This window comes from Labeo rohita, chromosome 3 (assembly GCF_022985175.1).
Source record: "Labeo rohita strain BAU-BD-2019 chromosome 3, IGBB_LRoh.1.0, whole genome shotgun sequence".
Taxonomy (NCBI): domain Eukaryota; kingdom Metazoa; phylum Chordata; class Actinopteri; order Cypriniformes; family Cyprinidae; genus Labeo; species Labeo rohita.
In genome coordinates this window covers 29,164,398-29,180,241 of record NC_066871.1, presented here as the reverse complement: position 1 = coordinate 29,180,241, position 15,844 = coordinate 29,164,398, and the positions used below count along the sequence as shown (strand labels likewise).

At 37.8% G+C, this 15,844-nt stretch overlaps 1 protein-coding gene across 2 annotated transcripts; it reads right to left on the bottom strand.

Annotated features, from left to right (window-relative positions):
- Nucleotides 1-1,002: 1,002 nt before the first annotated feature.
- On the bottom strand, nucleotides 1,003-15,738 carry adsl (adenylosuccinate lyase). Of its 2 annotated transcripts, none has more exons than XM_051102775.1 (14): nucleotides 15,628-15,738; nucleotides 13,505-13,680; nucleotides 12,271-12,474; nucleotides 11,486-11,530; nucleotides 7,657-7,736; nucleotides 7,174-7,345; nucleotides 6,725-6,771; nucleotides 6,473-6,563; nucleotides 6,236-6,305; nucleotides 6,010-6,157; nucleotides 5,795-5,885; nucleotides 4,963-5,076; nucleotides 4,595-4,771; nucleotides 1,003-4,457 (listed from the first exon to the last, which is right to left on the bottom strand). In XM_051102775.1, the coding sequence occupies exons 2-14, from the start codon at nucleotides 13,649-13,651 to the stop codon at nucleotides 4,371-4,373; spliced, it is 1,473 nt and encodes a 490-aa protein (XP_050958732.1). In that variant the 5' UTR covers nucleotides 13,652-13,680; nucleotides 15,628-15,738; the 3' UTR covers nucleotides 1,003-4,370. The 2 variants fall into 2 exon arrangements, with proteins under 2 accessions (XP_050958732.1, XP_050958737.1); XM_051102780.1 differs by having other exon boundaries at nucleotides 4,595-4,774; nucleotides 4,990-5,076.
- Between the last annotated feature and the right edge of the window lie 106 nt (nucleotides 15,739-15,844).

The following is a 15,844-nucleotide window of genomic DNA, read 5'->3' as shown; positions in this document are numbered from 1 at the left end:
ATTGATGTCACTTAGGCCCGTCTCCTGAGCCTCCTTAAAACAAATAAATTAACTAGCACAATAATAATAATAAATAAATAAATAAATAAATAAATAAAAGGACTATATTCATCTACTTAAGATATAATGTGATATTTTTTTTTCAGTAACGGTGATATGATTTTTAAACACATTTATGATATTTCAATACATATTACAAGTGTTCCCATACATTGATTTATTTGTGGCAGTTGAATTTCGTTGAATAAACATGAGCACTGCACATTTCAAAATCAAAATGTGGCGTGGGTGATTTATATGAATGGATCTTTGAAGGTGTAACAAATTAGCTCAAAAGGGAAATATTTATGATTAATTATAACTGGTTATAATTAATTATGAATATTTTAATCAGATCTTAGAATTAACTGTAGCAGAATTAACGTTACAATTATTTGATCTGTTCGTCCACCGAATAGACAGTATAATCATTCATCAATTCTAGGAAAGGTCACTTCCTGGCCAAGAAAGAATAACTTTCCTACTTCAGTCAGTACTAGCAGTAACTTAACTTGTAGTAAACTCAAAATGTAGCATGTAGCAAGATCAAATATTCAGTGATTTCAAATTGTGAGCAGGACACAGAGACAATTGTGAATATATGCAATTTAATAAATGGAACTGCAGCTAACACACAACTAACTAAGCAAAACACGTGTACATATACACAGAGAAAGAAAGTGAGAAAAGAGAGAGAGAGAGAAGGCAAGAATGGCAGTATTTAGCATCAGTTAACCAGCGACCACATGAGAATCATCAGAGAAGCAAAATCACCTTAAACAGGGGCTCAACTTAAAACGCGCATCTAAATAGTTGTAAAGGTTACTTGCATTGGCTTTGTTGCTGAACAAGAGTCCTGATGCGGTAGACAATGGAAGTTCTCGATGAATTCCTTTAGGTGTTCTGGAGGTTTTCTCTAGTTCGTTCGAAGATAGGAAAATCCACAGCGAGTCGACAAAGTTACTTGAAGATAAACTACTGGAAAACTGACTCAAAGGATGAGTCTTGGAGAGTGTCTCGAAGGGTTTGAGCATGGATGGGTTGGTGTTAGGGTCTTTTGAGAGTTTCCCTACCACACCCACCTTTGGGTGAATTGGCCAATACAAAGTTTGGATTTTTGAGCGGGAGAACTTCTCTTTGTCTCCGTTTATGGCCCATTTGCATGTTTATTGCTGGCCTGGGAAATTGATGCAGTTTTACCCACAATATAGTACAAACAGTATGATGCATTTTCTAATCACATGGTGTACACCATTGTTCAGAAAATAAAGTGCAGATCGTTTTGATACCAAGAATGAAACATCTAGAAGGTATTAAACCAGAGATACATTCATACATTGAAAATACGCATTTAGAGATTAACTAGTACCAATAACGAGGGCTAACTGGGCTAATATAACATAGAAACATACAAGCAACACATGCATATATCAAGTACATTTATAACTGGTTAAATATAGTCTAAATAAAGAAAAAGGTTTCTATGTGTGTGCGTTATGTGTATTGGGAACAGTTTGCCAGCCACCAAGGATCTGAGGTGCTTGGTGCTGGTGATTGCCTCCCTCATGGAATGCCTTTGAAGTCCAATGGGGAGACAAGAGTTGATCTGCTTAGCATCTTCGTGAGAGCAAGGAGGGAACCACAGACCATTAAACACCCATATAAACGTAGAACGTGAGGCCATGTCTGTAATTTATATGCAGATGGCAAAAGGCTAAAAGGTTCTCTACAATGTAAATCCTAAACGATCATCAATGATCCTAAGCAGACGCAACAAAGGGAACTGTCTTCAAAAATGTTTTAATGACATTTTATTTTATCTGATAAAGTAGCATTTATGAGCCCAGCTCTGTTTTGAACGCAGCTGTTACTGAGCCACTGTTTCTGCTGCTCCAAAAGTGCCTCCTGCTGGCAGAGAATGAATTTGCATTTTCAATAAGCCCATCTCTAGCAACATGTTTTTGTTGTTGCTCACTCTTTTTTCTGTTTTCTGCAGCAATTCTGAACACTTCTCTTATTCTTTATCCTGGCTAAAGCACTTATCATAATCAGCCTGTTATAGTTTAAAATTAAAGATATTAATATATTTAGATATTAATATTATTAAGGTGAGCCTGCAGTCTTACATTTATTTGACAGTGATTTCACATTTCTTGTTTGTACCAAGGCTAAATACAAATAAAAGGTGAAGATTAACTTATTGTACTGTTTTTATTTCTAAAATATTATGTAGTTTTATAGGAGTAGGTTTCATAGACTTGGCAAGTTCATTTTTCAGAAGTTTGTGGGTACCGACATCTCTTGTAGGGGTTCTTGGCAGTTTTTATGTGGCTTTAAATATTGTTTATATTGATATCAGAATTATATCGTATCGACCGAAATCAAGAAATATATTGTGATATAAATTTTGGCTATATCGTCTAGCCCTATTTTAAAGAGACACTGGTGCTTTTAAAGTAAAACATGTCTGTGCCAATAGCCTTGTGGGTAGCATGCTGACATGAAGCGCTGTTGCGCTACGGGCGTCCCGAGTTCGAATCCTGATTCGAGAACCTTTCCTGATCCCACTCCCTCTCTCTCCTACTTCACTTCTGTCACTACACTAGCCTATAACAATAAAGGCAAAAAACTACAACAACAACGAAAACAAAAATAAACATGCAGTCTGTCATTAGCCCCTTTCACAGAGCAATCCTGTTAAACTACAGCATAAAAAAGGAAAAAGAAGGCTAAAAAGAAAAGAAGGCTGGGTTTCGAGTGCAACATGATGAAAAAGCTGCAGAGATGCAACGGTCATAGATGTCCATCTAGCGCATAAAGACATAGAAAAACGAATTTAAATAAGCAGCTGTATTATTTTATAATTTAAAAAAAATTAAAGCATTTGGCCAATTTATGTGTCTCGTGTTCTGTGAGAGCTGTGTGTGGATGAAGGGGAGTGTAGCTCTGTGTTTTTCTGAATGTCTGAATATGTTTTTTCATCCGTTTGCCCACATTGTTTTGAACTATACTGTATAGCTGTGTGTTGCGTACAGGGCCTTCCCAAGCATGTTTATTGTCAAACTTCAAAACTCCAAACTTAGATTATTTTTCATTCTTAAAAAAAACGCCCTTACTTTATTTTAAAGATTTTATTTTATTTTATTGACAAAATATCTTAGTTTGTCTTGTATATTTTTTTATTAAATCAGATAATATTTTAAACTGTCATATGGTCATGTGACAACATGCCCCTCAGATGTTTCAATGTACCCCACCTATGGGGCATGTTGTCACATTTCACTTCCATTCTTTTGGTGTAAATAAAGAAAAACATATAAACTGTAATTATAAAACAAAATGCAACATATTTGTACTAGAAAAGTGTGAAATTAATGTAGATTTACACAAACTGAGAACATTCAAAAGTATCCCCTACCAGTTCTAACGCCATAGCAAAAGTTTGAGCAAAGCATGATAACTGTTCTGTCGTTGGCTGCACAGATGAGCACAGAACACTATTTAGAGTCCCAGCCTCAGAGGAGACAAGAGAGCAGTGGATTTATTGATTTATTTACTGTATATTACACTGCTGCCAAACAGATCTGATATAAACATGTGATTTCTTTCCCAGCTGTTTACCTTCACAGACATAACTGACTGTTTTTGTAACTCCTGTATGTTTTTAACATAAACTTGTGTGTTTTTCACAGTTTCAGCGCAATAAGACATGAAAGAGAGTTTAGTACTCACATGCTGTGTAACAGTAGCTTTCTGTGCGTGTTCTTCAGATGTGTGCTCTGAAAACCATATATCAGAAGTTTAAACTAATATGGCTTTAACACACATGATTTTAGCATGATAGACATGATAATCAAAACCAAACAGATGCTTTTTAGCAGAGAATCTGATGTACGAGCTGTAAAGGCACAGCCCTATTCTGGAAAAGGGGGCGGGGAGCAGCAGCTCATTTGTATTTAATGAGACATGCACAAAAACAGCGTGTTTCTGCGTCCACTCAAAGTAGGCATTTTCAAAATGATATAATAAATGATCTGTGGGGTATTTGAGCTGAAACTTTCAGACATATCTGGGGACAAACAGCTAGACCAGGGGTGGCGAACTCCTTTCCTGGAGAGCCGCAGCCCTGCAGAGTTCAGCTCCAACCCTAATTAAAACTAGCTTTCTAGCAACCCTTCAAACCTTGATTAGCTTGTTCAGGTGCGTTTGATTAGGGTTGAAGCAAAACTATGCAGGGCTGCGGCTCTCCAGGACCCCTGAGCTAGACATTTATTTATTGTCATACAGTTCTGATGTGTCAGTCACAGAGTTGCGCACAGTATGTGTGTGTCTCAGAGCTCTAGTTCAATCTTGACATCCATTTTGCTTTTGTATGGCTCTAGAACAGGCCTGACCTCCTCAGCCAAAAACCTTGTAACCTAAGACAAAGAGAAAGTGGAAAAGTATTATAGTTTACATCAATCATGAAAACAGAAAGTGATAAATATTAGTAGTGGATTCTCCTAATCCTATTTGTGCTGTCGATCAGCATCATTTCTAGGTTGCATGTGTGTACCTGTTGTGGGGCTCGGCCGATAAAGGTTTTGGGGTCCAGTAAGGCATCCAGCTGTCCAAGTATGGGGGAGAAATATGGATCTGCCTTAACCCGATCCAGTAGGTCATTATGCCCCCCTTCCTGTTTGACTACAGCAGCAGCTTGCTGGGACAACACGTGAATATGCCCATGGCAGTCCTGAGTGTTTTCAGTACAGACAAAAATGTCAGTCAGTGATAAACATCAGCACTATAAACATTGGTTTCTTTTCTGCATGAAAGTCTGCTGTGCTTACAGAAGAAAAAAAAATACTGTGTTTAGACAAGAATTAATTTACTCAAACATTATGTGTTGATTTGCCAAAGCAAATGTTAATGACAAGACCAGACTTTTCTTTTCCTTATTCTAATCATCTGTCTGTTTCCTCCGGCCTTCACCATGGCCATGATGATATTTTCAGTAGCCATGAAGGGCAGCTCATGACAGATATGCCTCTCAATCACCTATAAAAAGAGAGATAATTATTAACAAAAAATTAACAACTAGAGCTGTCTTTTTATTGTGATATATTATAAAAGTATAGAATAAATTGTCTAATATACAGTTATGAATTTCTTAATTTGGAGCTTTTCTTAGCAAATACTTATATTGTTTAAAAACCTTTAAAAATAAATAAATAATTAATAATTAATTAAATAAATAATTTCTACTATTAGAACATAATTTAAAAACAGATCCATCAAAGCAGCACTTAATAAAATTTAAATAAAAAAATAAAAATGATCATTTATATGAAATACAGACTTATGAGTTTCGGAGAAAGAAATACTTTTATGAATGATTTCTGAAGGGTCATATGACACAGAAGACTGGAGTAATGATGCTGAAAATTCAGCTTTGTATCGCAGGAATAAATTTTATTTAGAACATATTAAAATAGAAAACAATTACTTTATATTGTAGTAATATTTCACAGTATTAATGTTTTTACTGTACGTTGATCTAATAAATGCAATCTTAGTAAACTTAAGCGACTAAAACAAATCGTTTAAAAAAAAAAACATTTTGCACAGTAGTGTATCTGCAATCAATTGTGATTCATTTGACCAAATTTGATTAAAATTTACCAAATAATTGCCAGCCCTAATAAAAACGTTATTAACGTTATTTAACAATATTCGTTAAAATTAGATATTTACTGAGAGTTGCACACACACACACCTTAGGATACACCACCAGTCCTTCAGTGATGTTCTGCAGAGTGCTGAGGATGATGTCTGCTGTGAGGAAGGACTCTGGCAATGAGATCCTCCTGAATACACATAATAAAAAAATTTGAGACAGTAAGTTGGTCTAAAATAGTGAGTCTAAAGTTGCATCTTTAAAACAGTGCAGTGCTACATCATATGGTCAGTCAACAGATTTCATAATAGTGCCTGTTAGCGCTGTCGTCCAGGGTTCTTTCCAGCCACTGCACTGCTGCTGTTTGCAGAGGGTCTGACACCAGCGCCATCAGGTGGCGAGCAAGACCACAGCAGCGCTCCGCAAGCATGGGGTTTCTCTTGTACGGCACGGCACTGGAACCTACAGCCAGAGACAAACATGACAGATCAAAGAGGCTGATTTATATGACAAAATATTCTGTCTCACAAACAAACTCACCAATCTGCTCTTTCTCAAACGGCTCCTCAATTTCTTTCAGATTAGCCAACAGACGGATATCAGTGCAAATCTACAGCCAAACAAAATAAATACATACATACATTCATAAATAAATTGAAAAAGAGAGTCATTCTAACAAAACTGATGTTAGCTGTTGTTCTGTGATCATTGCAGACCATTACAGCAGCTCATTTTTAAATGCATAAAGCTGATCCGAGTTCATTATTCGTGTCTGACCTTATGTACTGTGGCTCCGAGGCTGGCCAACACACAGAGTGTGTCGATATCCACCTTACGACTGTACGTCTGACTAGTCACCAGGTATGATCTGGTATGAAAAAACAAGGAACTGATTAACCATGTGCACACAAAATCATGTACAATGTAAGAATCCAGCCAACAACACACTACTGAATAACATGAACCATTTATGAACCAAGATATTTAAAGTATTTGGTAAACAATCAATTCAAAAAGTAAATAACATACTTTTTAAATCCAGCCAACTCAGTGACCTTCCTATCCAACTCCTCCACCTAACAGAGAAAACAGTCAAAACTAAAAATGTCAGTTTAAACACAGTTTACTCCACAATAATATGATGTTACTGACATTCTTCCCTTCAGGATACAAAACTGCACAGTCCACAACATATTTCAAAGCTACATAAAATCCAAATACAGGCTATGCTGATGCTCTGGGGTAAAAATAGCAATAAGAGTTTCAGATTTAAAAATTTATTTTCACACCATGTGGAGTTATCACATGGCCCATGAAATGTACATTGTTCACCTTGAACTGAATCTTGTCAGGGGTTGAGTGTACTGTAATGCTAGCCAAAGAATGTCAGGGAAAAAAAATGAATGCTGTTAAACTGAAATAAATTAATCGCATGACTGACATGTTAATTTTGACAGCCCTGCTTACTTTAAATATACCTTCTCATGATCCCCATCAAAGAGCTGCAGGAAGCTGGCCTGAGTGCCTGTGGTTCCTTTGACGCCCCGGAATCGCAGGTCGTCTCTTGCACGCTGAAGATTACGCATGTCCATGACCAGATCCTGTAGCCACAGACAAGCACGCTTCCCCACTGTAGTCAGCTGAGCTGGTCTGACAAAAAGATGAGGACGAGGAGAGGGACAATAAAACCAAAAGGCCTAGTATTGTTGTTTTAAATAAGGAAAAGTTAAAAGAATATGAAAATCAGTATGGAATATAATGTTGTACAGGTTACAAAATGAGTGAGTGAGTGGAATTTGTCAAAATTACATGGGTAGTTCATTAAAGAACATAAGACAGAGAGATAAGGAAAGACAGAAGGAAAATAAAAAGACAAAAGAGGTCATTTTACATGCAAACTTTAAACATGCTGTAATATCTAAACATTTGTTTGTGAGGTCTGCTACATGCATTGAACTCACTGATAATGAGTGAAGCCTAAAGTCGGCAGGTCAGCGTATTTCTCTGCAAAGTTAGCCAGCCTGTCTATGACACGAGCCAACTACAAGAGAGAGAGAACATTTAATGCAATGGATGAGAATTATGAACTCAAAATAAAAAAAAATAAAAAAAAACTGAACTGAAGTTGCTTAACTGAAATAAAAAAAACTGAATCCTAAACAGAAACCAAAATTAAAATGAAAACAGTATTAAAAAAATCAAAATACTAATATAAACTATAATTCTATATATATAATGCCAAAATAACACTGTTCTTTTAACTGGCCACAACTTTTTTTTTTAAATGTAAAATTTAAATTTAAAAAGACGTAATGATTATGTCACACCACAATGCTGAAGGAACAGACATAAAGACGAAGAGAAACAGTCTTTAATAAATCCACAGGCTGATAAATCCAGACAGGGCAAGTTAGAGACACACAAGATATGGACGGTTAAGACCTGGCAAACACACACTGAATAGACAGGAACTTAAGTACATAGGCAAATGAGGATAATCACGAGACACACCTGAACAGAATGAGGAAATCAAATCAGTGACCATGACAACAAAAACAGCAGTGAAAACAGTGCAAACAGAGTCCAAACATGTGACAAGTCGCCCTCCTCCTGGAAGGTGAGACATTGTAAATGCCCCCACACGGAGGTGCCCTGGTGCCGGCTCTGGGCGTAGGGCTGGCACAGGCAGGCAGGAGGAGGTTCTGGAGGTGGCCAGAAGACCGGGAGGAGGACAACCATGTCCAGAGTAATGATGAAGGAGGGAGCAGCCAGGGAGCAACAAACAGAAGAAGGAGCCAGGGTGAAATAAACAGAGGAGCCAGGGAGGAGCCTGGAGCAGGAGGGCCCACGGTCAAGCCGATGGAGAGAGAAGCCATGGTGGAGGAAGGGCTGATGACTCCAGGGGGGTGACTGACAGAGGCAGAGCAGGGGGAGAGGAGCCCAGGGAGGAGATGGAGAGCCGCAGAGCCAGGGTGACGGAGAGGATCCAGAGGCCAAGGCGGAGCAGAAACGGCCCACAATCGAACCGATGGAGGGAGGAGACATGGTGGAGGAAGGGCTGACGACTATCCAGAAGGCCAAAGCAGAGCAGTTGGCTCAGGCGACCGAGGCACAGGTGGGGATCTGAAAGTCTGCGGTGAAGCCAAAGTGACAGAGGACCAAGGTGGAGCTGGAGGAAGGGAGGAGCCCAACAGAGCCAGAGGGATGGTGGGACGAGGCGAAGCCAGAGGAGTGTAGTCCCAAGGCAAGGGCAGGTCAACGACCGACCAAGGTGGAGCCGGAGGGACGAGGAAGTCCGGTGACTGACAGGCCACAGTGGAGACGAGGGAGCTATGAGCCATGGTGGAGCGGATGGGTCGAGGCGGAGTCTGGGTCTTGGAGATTGGAGCTGGAGACAGAGGATCCTCCGACTTCAATGGAGCTAGAGACAGACAGGCCCAAAGTGAATCCGCTCTACAGGAACTGGCAGGATGCAGTGGAACAGAGGATGACAAAGGACAAAAGAGAGGAGGTGAGCAGGAAGCTGGGTGGGAGCTTCTCACAGACGAGGTCCTCCAGGAAGGTGTATGCCACCCAAACACACCAAACTGCAACTCTAAACTCCGGGAGCATGGCAGACAGGGGAATGACCTCCTCTGGCTGATGCTCTGCGCAGCGGGGTGATGCTTGGCTGGGCTCTGGGTCGGGAGTGGGGCTGGTGTTATCCACATCAGCAGAACAGATGGTCGAGGACGATCCAAAGGATACCAGCACCCACTCCATGTAGTCCGCGAAGCTCCCTTGAGGGTCCTCTCCAGACAACTGTGCTCGTATGGCGATGTCAAGGCCTGTGCTAGGAATATGCACAAGCAGTCGTCTGGGAAGGTGGTCCGACATGCGAGCACATGTGCGATGTGCTCCAAGTGAGGGAATGGTTCCCCTGCTCTAGGCAGAGCAGGTTGACGGCAACAAAATGATCTATAAAAGAAAACAACCTGGCAGAAACGGTAAATTAAACCCAGGTAAACACAACGGGTATATTTCTTCTTGTGGTCGGGTCCTCTCTCACACAACTGTGCCAAAGGAACAGACAAGAAGATGAAGATAAAGAGAAACAGTCTTTAAATAAATACACAGGCCAGAAAATGCAGACGGGGCAGGTTAGAGACACACAAGATGTGGACATTTAAGACAAATTCACAGGAACAGACAGGAACTAAAGTACACAGGCAAGTGAGAATAATCACGAGACACACCTGAACAGATCAAGGAAATCATCAGTCATGACAACAAACACAACTGTGAAAACGATGCGAACAGAACAAACACAGTGATGGCGTGACAGATTAATGTACTATTTTATTATTGGATTTCATTTTAAACTTGAAATAAATAAACAATATTTTAAACCTATTTGTTTGTCCGTTTGAAAAGTGATTTAAAGGAGAACTCCACTTCCAGAACAACAGTTTACAAATAATTTACTCACCCCCTTGTCATTCAAGATGTTCATGTCTTTCTGTCTTCAGTCGTAAAGAAATTATGGTTTTTGAGGAAAACATTTCAGGATTTTTCTTCATATAATGGACTTCAATGGTGCCCCGATTTTGAACTTTCAAAATGTAGTTTAAATTCAGCTTCAGAAGGCTCTAAATGAAGACGGAAGAAGGGTCTTATCTAGCGAAACGATCTGTCAGTTTTTCTGAAAAATGAAAATTTGTATACTTTTTAAGCACAAAAGCTTGTGTAGCACAATCTCTGGAATGTGCGTTCTTGAATGATTCGTTCATTTTGAATGGATCTTTAATGTGACTCGGGAAGAACGAGTCGTCTCGGGCAGTGATTCATTCAGTCGCCCATGCGCAACATCCTATTAGATTCTGTACTGGAATTAGTTCACCTGTTTCGAGTCTTCAGGTTTTTCGAGTCATTGGTTCATCTTATGGGGCTGTCACGTGATAAACGAACAACTCGAAACCGACTTGTCAGATAAGAGGTGAGGTGAGCTAATCATAGACTAAAGAAAAATGTAAAATGATTCGAACTTCCTATCACTACTACGAATCACATCTAAGTTCATTGTCTGTGTACTCTGGCTCAAAAAGGTAGAGTATGGCGAAAAACTCCATCTTATTTTTTCCTACAAGTTCAGAATCGTCCAACATCGTTGTAGCTTTTGGTTTGTAAACAGCATTTGACTTACTTGCACTTTGTTAGTCTTTGCGCGTTCGCTTTTTAAACACTGAGTCTGTAGTTCTGCGTGACCTTTCAACGTGATTCAATAGTACATAGTGTTGTGAAAACGCATCTCAGAGCCTGTGCTACATGAGCTTTTGTGCTTAAAAAGTATACAAATTTTTATTTTTCGAAAAAAATGATAGATTGTTTCGCTAGATAAGAGCCTTCTTCCTCGGATTGTCCTGGGATCGTTTAGAGCCTTTTGAAGCTACATTTAAACTACATTTTGGAAGTTCAAAATCGGGGGCACAATTGAAGTCCATTATATGAAGAAAAATCCTAAAATGTTTTCCTCAAAAAACATAATTTCTTTACAACTGAAGACAGAAAGACATGAACATTGTGGATGACAAGGGGGTGAGTAAATTATTTGTAAATTGTTGTTTTGGAAGTGGACTTCTCCTTTAATATTAAATGTTACATTTAACTATAAACTGAAAATTTGATTTATTTAAATTTTTTTCTGAATTAATACAGTACACTGCAAAATGTCTTTTATTTATATATGGCACTTCTGTGCACCTTCATATGAATCAGTTGTTTTGATTGACAGAAAACACAGTAGCAGGTTACCTTGGGTAGCAGGATATCAAATCCATCACGCAGCATTATCAGATCCTACAGATAAAACACATACATTTAATAAGAAAATTTTCAACATTTATTTTTATTTATTTATTGACTTTAAAACAACTTTCTTTTTTTTACGAGGAATATTTATGGTAGCTAACAATTATATTCTTTTTTAAACTGCAACATTAAAGAAATAGTCAAAAATTGAAAATTCTGTCCTTAATTACTCACACTTATGTCATTCCAAACCCGTAAGACCTTTGTTCATCTTCAGAACACAAATTAAGATATTTTTTATGAAATCTGAGCTTTCTGACCCTGCATAGACAGCAATGCAACTACCACGTTTAAGGTCCAGAAAGGTAGTAAGGACATCGATAAAATATGTCCATGTGACATTAGCAGTTCAGCTGTAATGTTATGAAGCTATGAGAATACTTTTTGTGTGCAAAAGAAACAAAAATAATGACAATTAAAAATTTCTTCTCTTCCGTGTCAGTCTTCAGTTACCGAGTGTAGCACGGTGCACACGTGTGGAGAATGCATACCGAAGACTCGAAGAAAACACAGAAGAGAATAAATTGTTGAATAAAGCAGATTTCTTAATGTCTTAAATGTCTTAATTTGTGTTCCAAAGATGAATGAACTACATGAACTACATGAACTACATTACTACATGAGGGTGAGTAATTAATGACAGAATTTTCATTTTTGGGAAAATTCCAGGAGTCCAATTAGTAGTAACCAAAGTAACAAATAATGACATGGTGATATTTTGGCTTCACCATATTGTCTCCCACATAACAGGAAGTGGCGCCCCAGTGGATGATGGGAGCAGCGGTGGGACAGTAATGAGCAAACGTGTGCACGTGAGCCAAGACATCATGCCTTAACTTCCTCTCCTTCTCTGCAGCCATGACAAAATCAATATCCTTTAAGTGAGACTTCATCTCGCTCAACTGGGCATCAGTTATGGGGAGACCCAATTCCTGCAGAGAAGCAAGCAAGAGATGTATTGAAGTTGTGGTGAAACGTAAGAAGCATGACAACCTGACACATACAGAGCTACATATACAAGACATACTGAGACCCAGTTTATAGGTGTAAAACTGAAAGATAAAATAATTTTTTATACAAATAGCATGTAAGTGCAAATAAACCTACTACAATAAATATAATACATACAAAAACACACTACTACAAATTATCAAAATACTATCTTAGTTTTTGGACACATTGCTATGGCAGTATTTTGTTTCTTTTTAGGCTTGTTCCATAGCATAAATAGAAGCATATTGGACTAGCATGCATAAAATACCATGGTACATATTTATAGAAACCATTCATAATCATCGCAACCATGATATAGCATCCACTTACTTAGAGTACTAGGGTACTATTGTTGTTTCTGTTCATGTACAATGGTAGTACTATGGTATTTTTTGGAAAAACCTTATAGCACATACCTTTCAGTACTATATAGTACTGTAAGTACTATAGTACTATAAGGTATATACAATACTACCACCTAATACCATCAGTGTACTATGGTACCACCACAGTATTTTGTATGGCCAGTTTCATGTGCTTTCTACGTCTCCACTCTACACACATCCTGACAAGAGAATTATGGAAGCCCGTTTGCGCCACTGAACAAAAAATAAAAAAGGTACTCACGATTCTTACTTTTTTTTCTCACAATTTCGAGTTTACATCTCGCAAGTCTGACTTTTTTCTCTGAATTGTGGGACATAAACGCACAATTGCAAGTTATAAAGTCAGAATTGCTAGATATAAAATCAGAATTGACTTCAGAATTGAGATTTAAACTTGCAATTCTGACTGCTCTCGCAATTGCGAGTCTTTTTTCTCAGAAGTCAGAATTGTGAGATAACAAGTCGCAATAACCTATTATTTTCATTCAGTGGCAGAAACGGACTTCCATAGAGAATCCAACAATAAAAAACAAAATAAATATATAGGTAGTCTACAAAACAATGCAAAATCAATGAAACTGACCTTTTGGGCCTCAGCAAGGTAAATCCACAATTGTCTCCATGTAATGAATTTGTTCCGATCACTGAAGTTGTAGGACATGTCTTTGCAGGCGTACCGTGACACCAAGGGTGAGCGGTATTTCGTGAACTCTTCCCCGGATCCCTCCATTACAGCAGCAGTGAATCGCTGACCACACGCTGGTGTTCAGTAGAGACGATGAAAAAGTGTCATAGCAAAACAGGCAGGAAAATTACATAATTTGCATACACGCCATCTTTTTGCATACATGGAAAAAAAATTTGGTCACATTCTTGAGCCCTGCTGAAAAAACAACAGAAAACATCACAGAATTTATAATGGTTTTATTATCTATAATGGGAATTGTACTGGTTTTATCAGAAACTGTAATGGTGCCTATTGGTCTCTACTGCTAATTGGTCACCTTCTGTTGGTTGCTTGTTAAAACCAAAACCTTGTTAAATCCTAATGGAATTTGTCCCAAAACACACTACAGGAAATCATTTTTTAATGTGTTAATGGTTAAACGTTGATGGTTTGTAATGTTTATAATGGTAATGTTTATAATGGTATTTTTAGTGGAAACCATTAGAATTTCTGTGATGGTTTTTATTGTTGTTTTTTTGTTTTTTCAGCAGGGCTTATAATACCACTGTAGATGATTTTAGCAGCTATTCATAATTATAGCAACCACTTACAAGGAGTACCAGGGTTCTATTGTTGTTTGTGTTCATGTACAGGTATTCTTGGAAAAACCTAATAGCATGGCTTTATATGACACATACACGTCACTACTATGGTATATATGGTATATAGTTCCACAAACATTACAATCAAAAAGTTCAATGTGGGTGCTCAATGTTGTCTGATGAAGACCTTTTAGACTTGAAACTTCACCTGTGGTGAAAACATAAATAAATATTTTTCTACTTTTGAAGCTGCGTTGTGCCAACTTTGCTCTTCCTGATACATGGTATATAGTCCAGTGCTAACTTCCTCTTGGACACAATTGTCTCTTGTGTCCTAGAGAAAGCTAGCACTGCTGCCAACTCTCACTAGACAAATAAGCATTTGCAGCTTCAAAGACCCAAAACAAGCCCTGTATTATTTAATACTGTTGGTATTACCTAGTGTTTCTGAGTTTAGGTTTTTAATTTCTTAAAAAAAAAAAAAAAAAAAAAAAAAAAAAAAGATGAGTAAGCAAGATAAAATACAGATAAATGACAGAAATAAATGCTTTAGGTGTATGGATAATAACATACATTGTTTTTGTTTCATATATTTCGTTAAATATGTTTCAAAGTTGTTGTTTTTTTATAATGTCACAAAGTTTAATTGAAATTAGATATAGCATCTCCAACTGTCAAGCATTCACCACAGCCACCTCCACCTACTACGTCACCCGAGTACTGATTGCCTACACCTGGTTCCAGTCAGCCCTGCCCTATTTAAGGCCCTGGCAATCAGTACCTCACAGTCTGGTCTACTGTTCACAGCCTGATGCTAGCTCCAGACCTCTCTTTGTTTTGCTGCCAGGATTTCCCTTGTTTCAACCTGGACTCTGTGCTGTGTTTGCTACTTGCACTATTAAACCATCTCAACTCATCAACGGACATTCAGATAAGCATTACCATTGCTCTAACTATCCATGTACTTTACTATCACACCTTTGTCAATAAAACTCCTGTTTGGTTTGCACCTAACTCCTGCTTCTGGTCTCATCCCTCTGATAACATGACACCAACAAGGATATTTGTTAATACTTGTTTAAATAGACAGTACACAGGTTTCTCACTGGCTCAAAATTGTAAACCCGTAAGTGTCCCTTTTTTAACATTTTAAAACACAATTTGATCTAAAGTAATCTAGATTCAATGTTCTACAACAGTCCAGAGCTGTTAATTTTCTAATAATTAAGTAAAAGTTATATTCAAAAAGCAAAACTTGCCTTTGTACTTGTAACACCGGTCATAACATGTGTATTAAAACCCTTTTAACATTTTAAAACACAGAGCCCTAAAGTAAAGCTTTTCAAATTCATGTAATTTTATTTGTTTAATAGTATTCATTTCTTCTTTTTTAAACAAATTATATAAATATTGTTATATTTCATATTTTGTACTCACCCAACTGCTGTATAATAGATGAATGCTTTTTCTGATTTAATTAATGCCACTTTACAGTGTTAGAGGGATTTTTCCTTTGCTTTGTTGTCCCTCTAGTGTTTCAGTGTTGAGTTTTGGTCATACTGCAGAATCCGGTGGGTGGGGCTAAACTTGATACTACCATGTTTTCATTGGTCTATTTACAGTATTTGCTCCACCCCCAAAATTACTATGTATT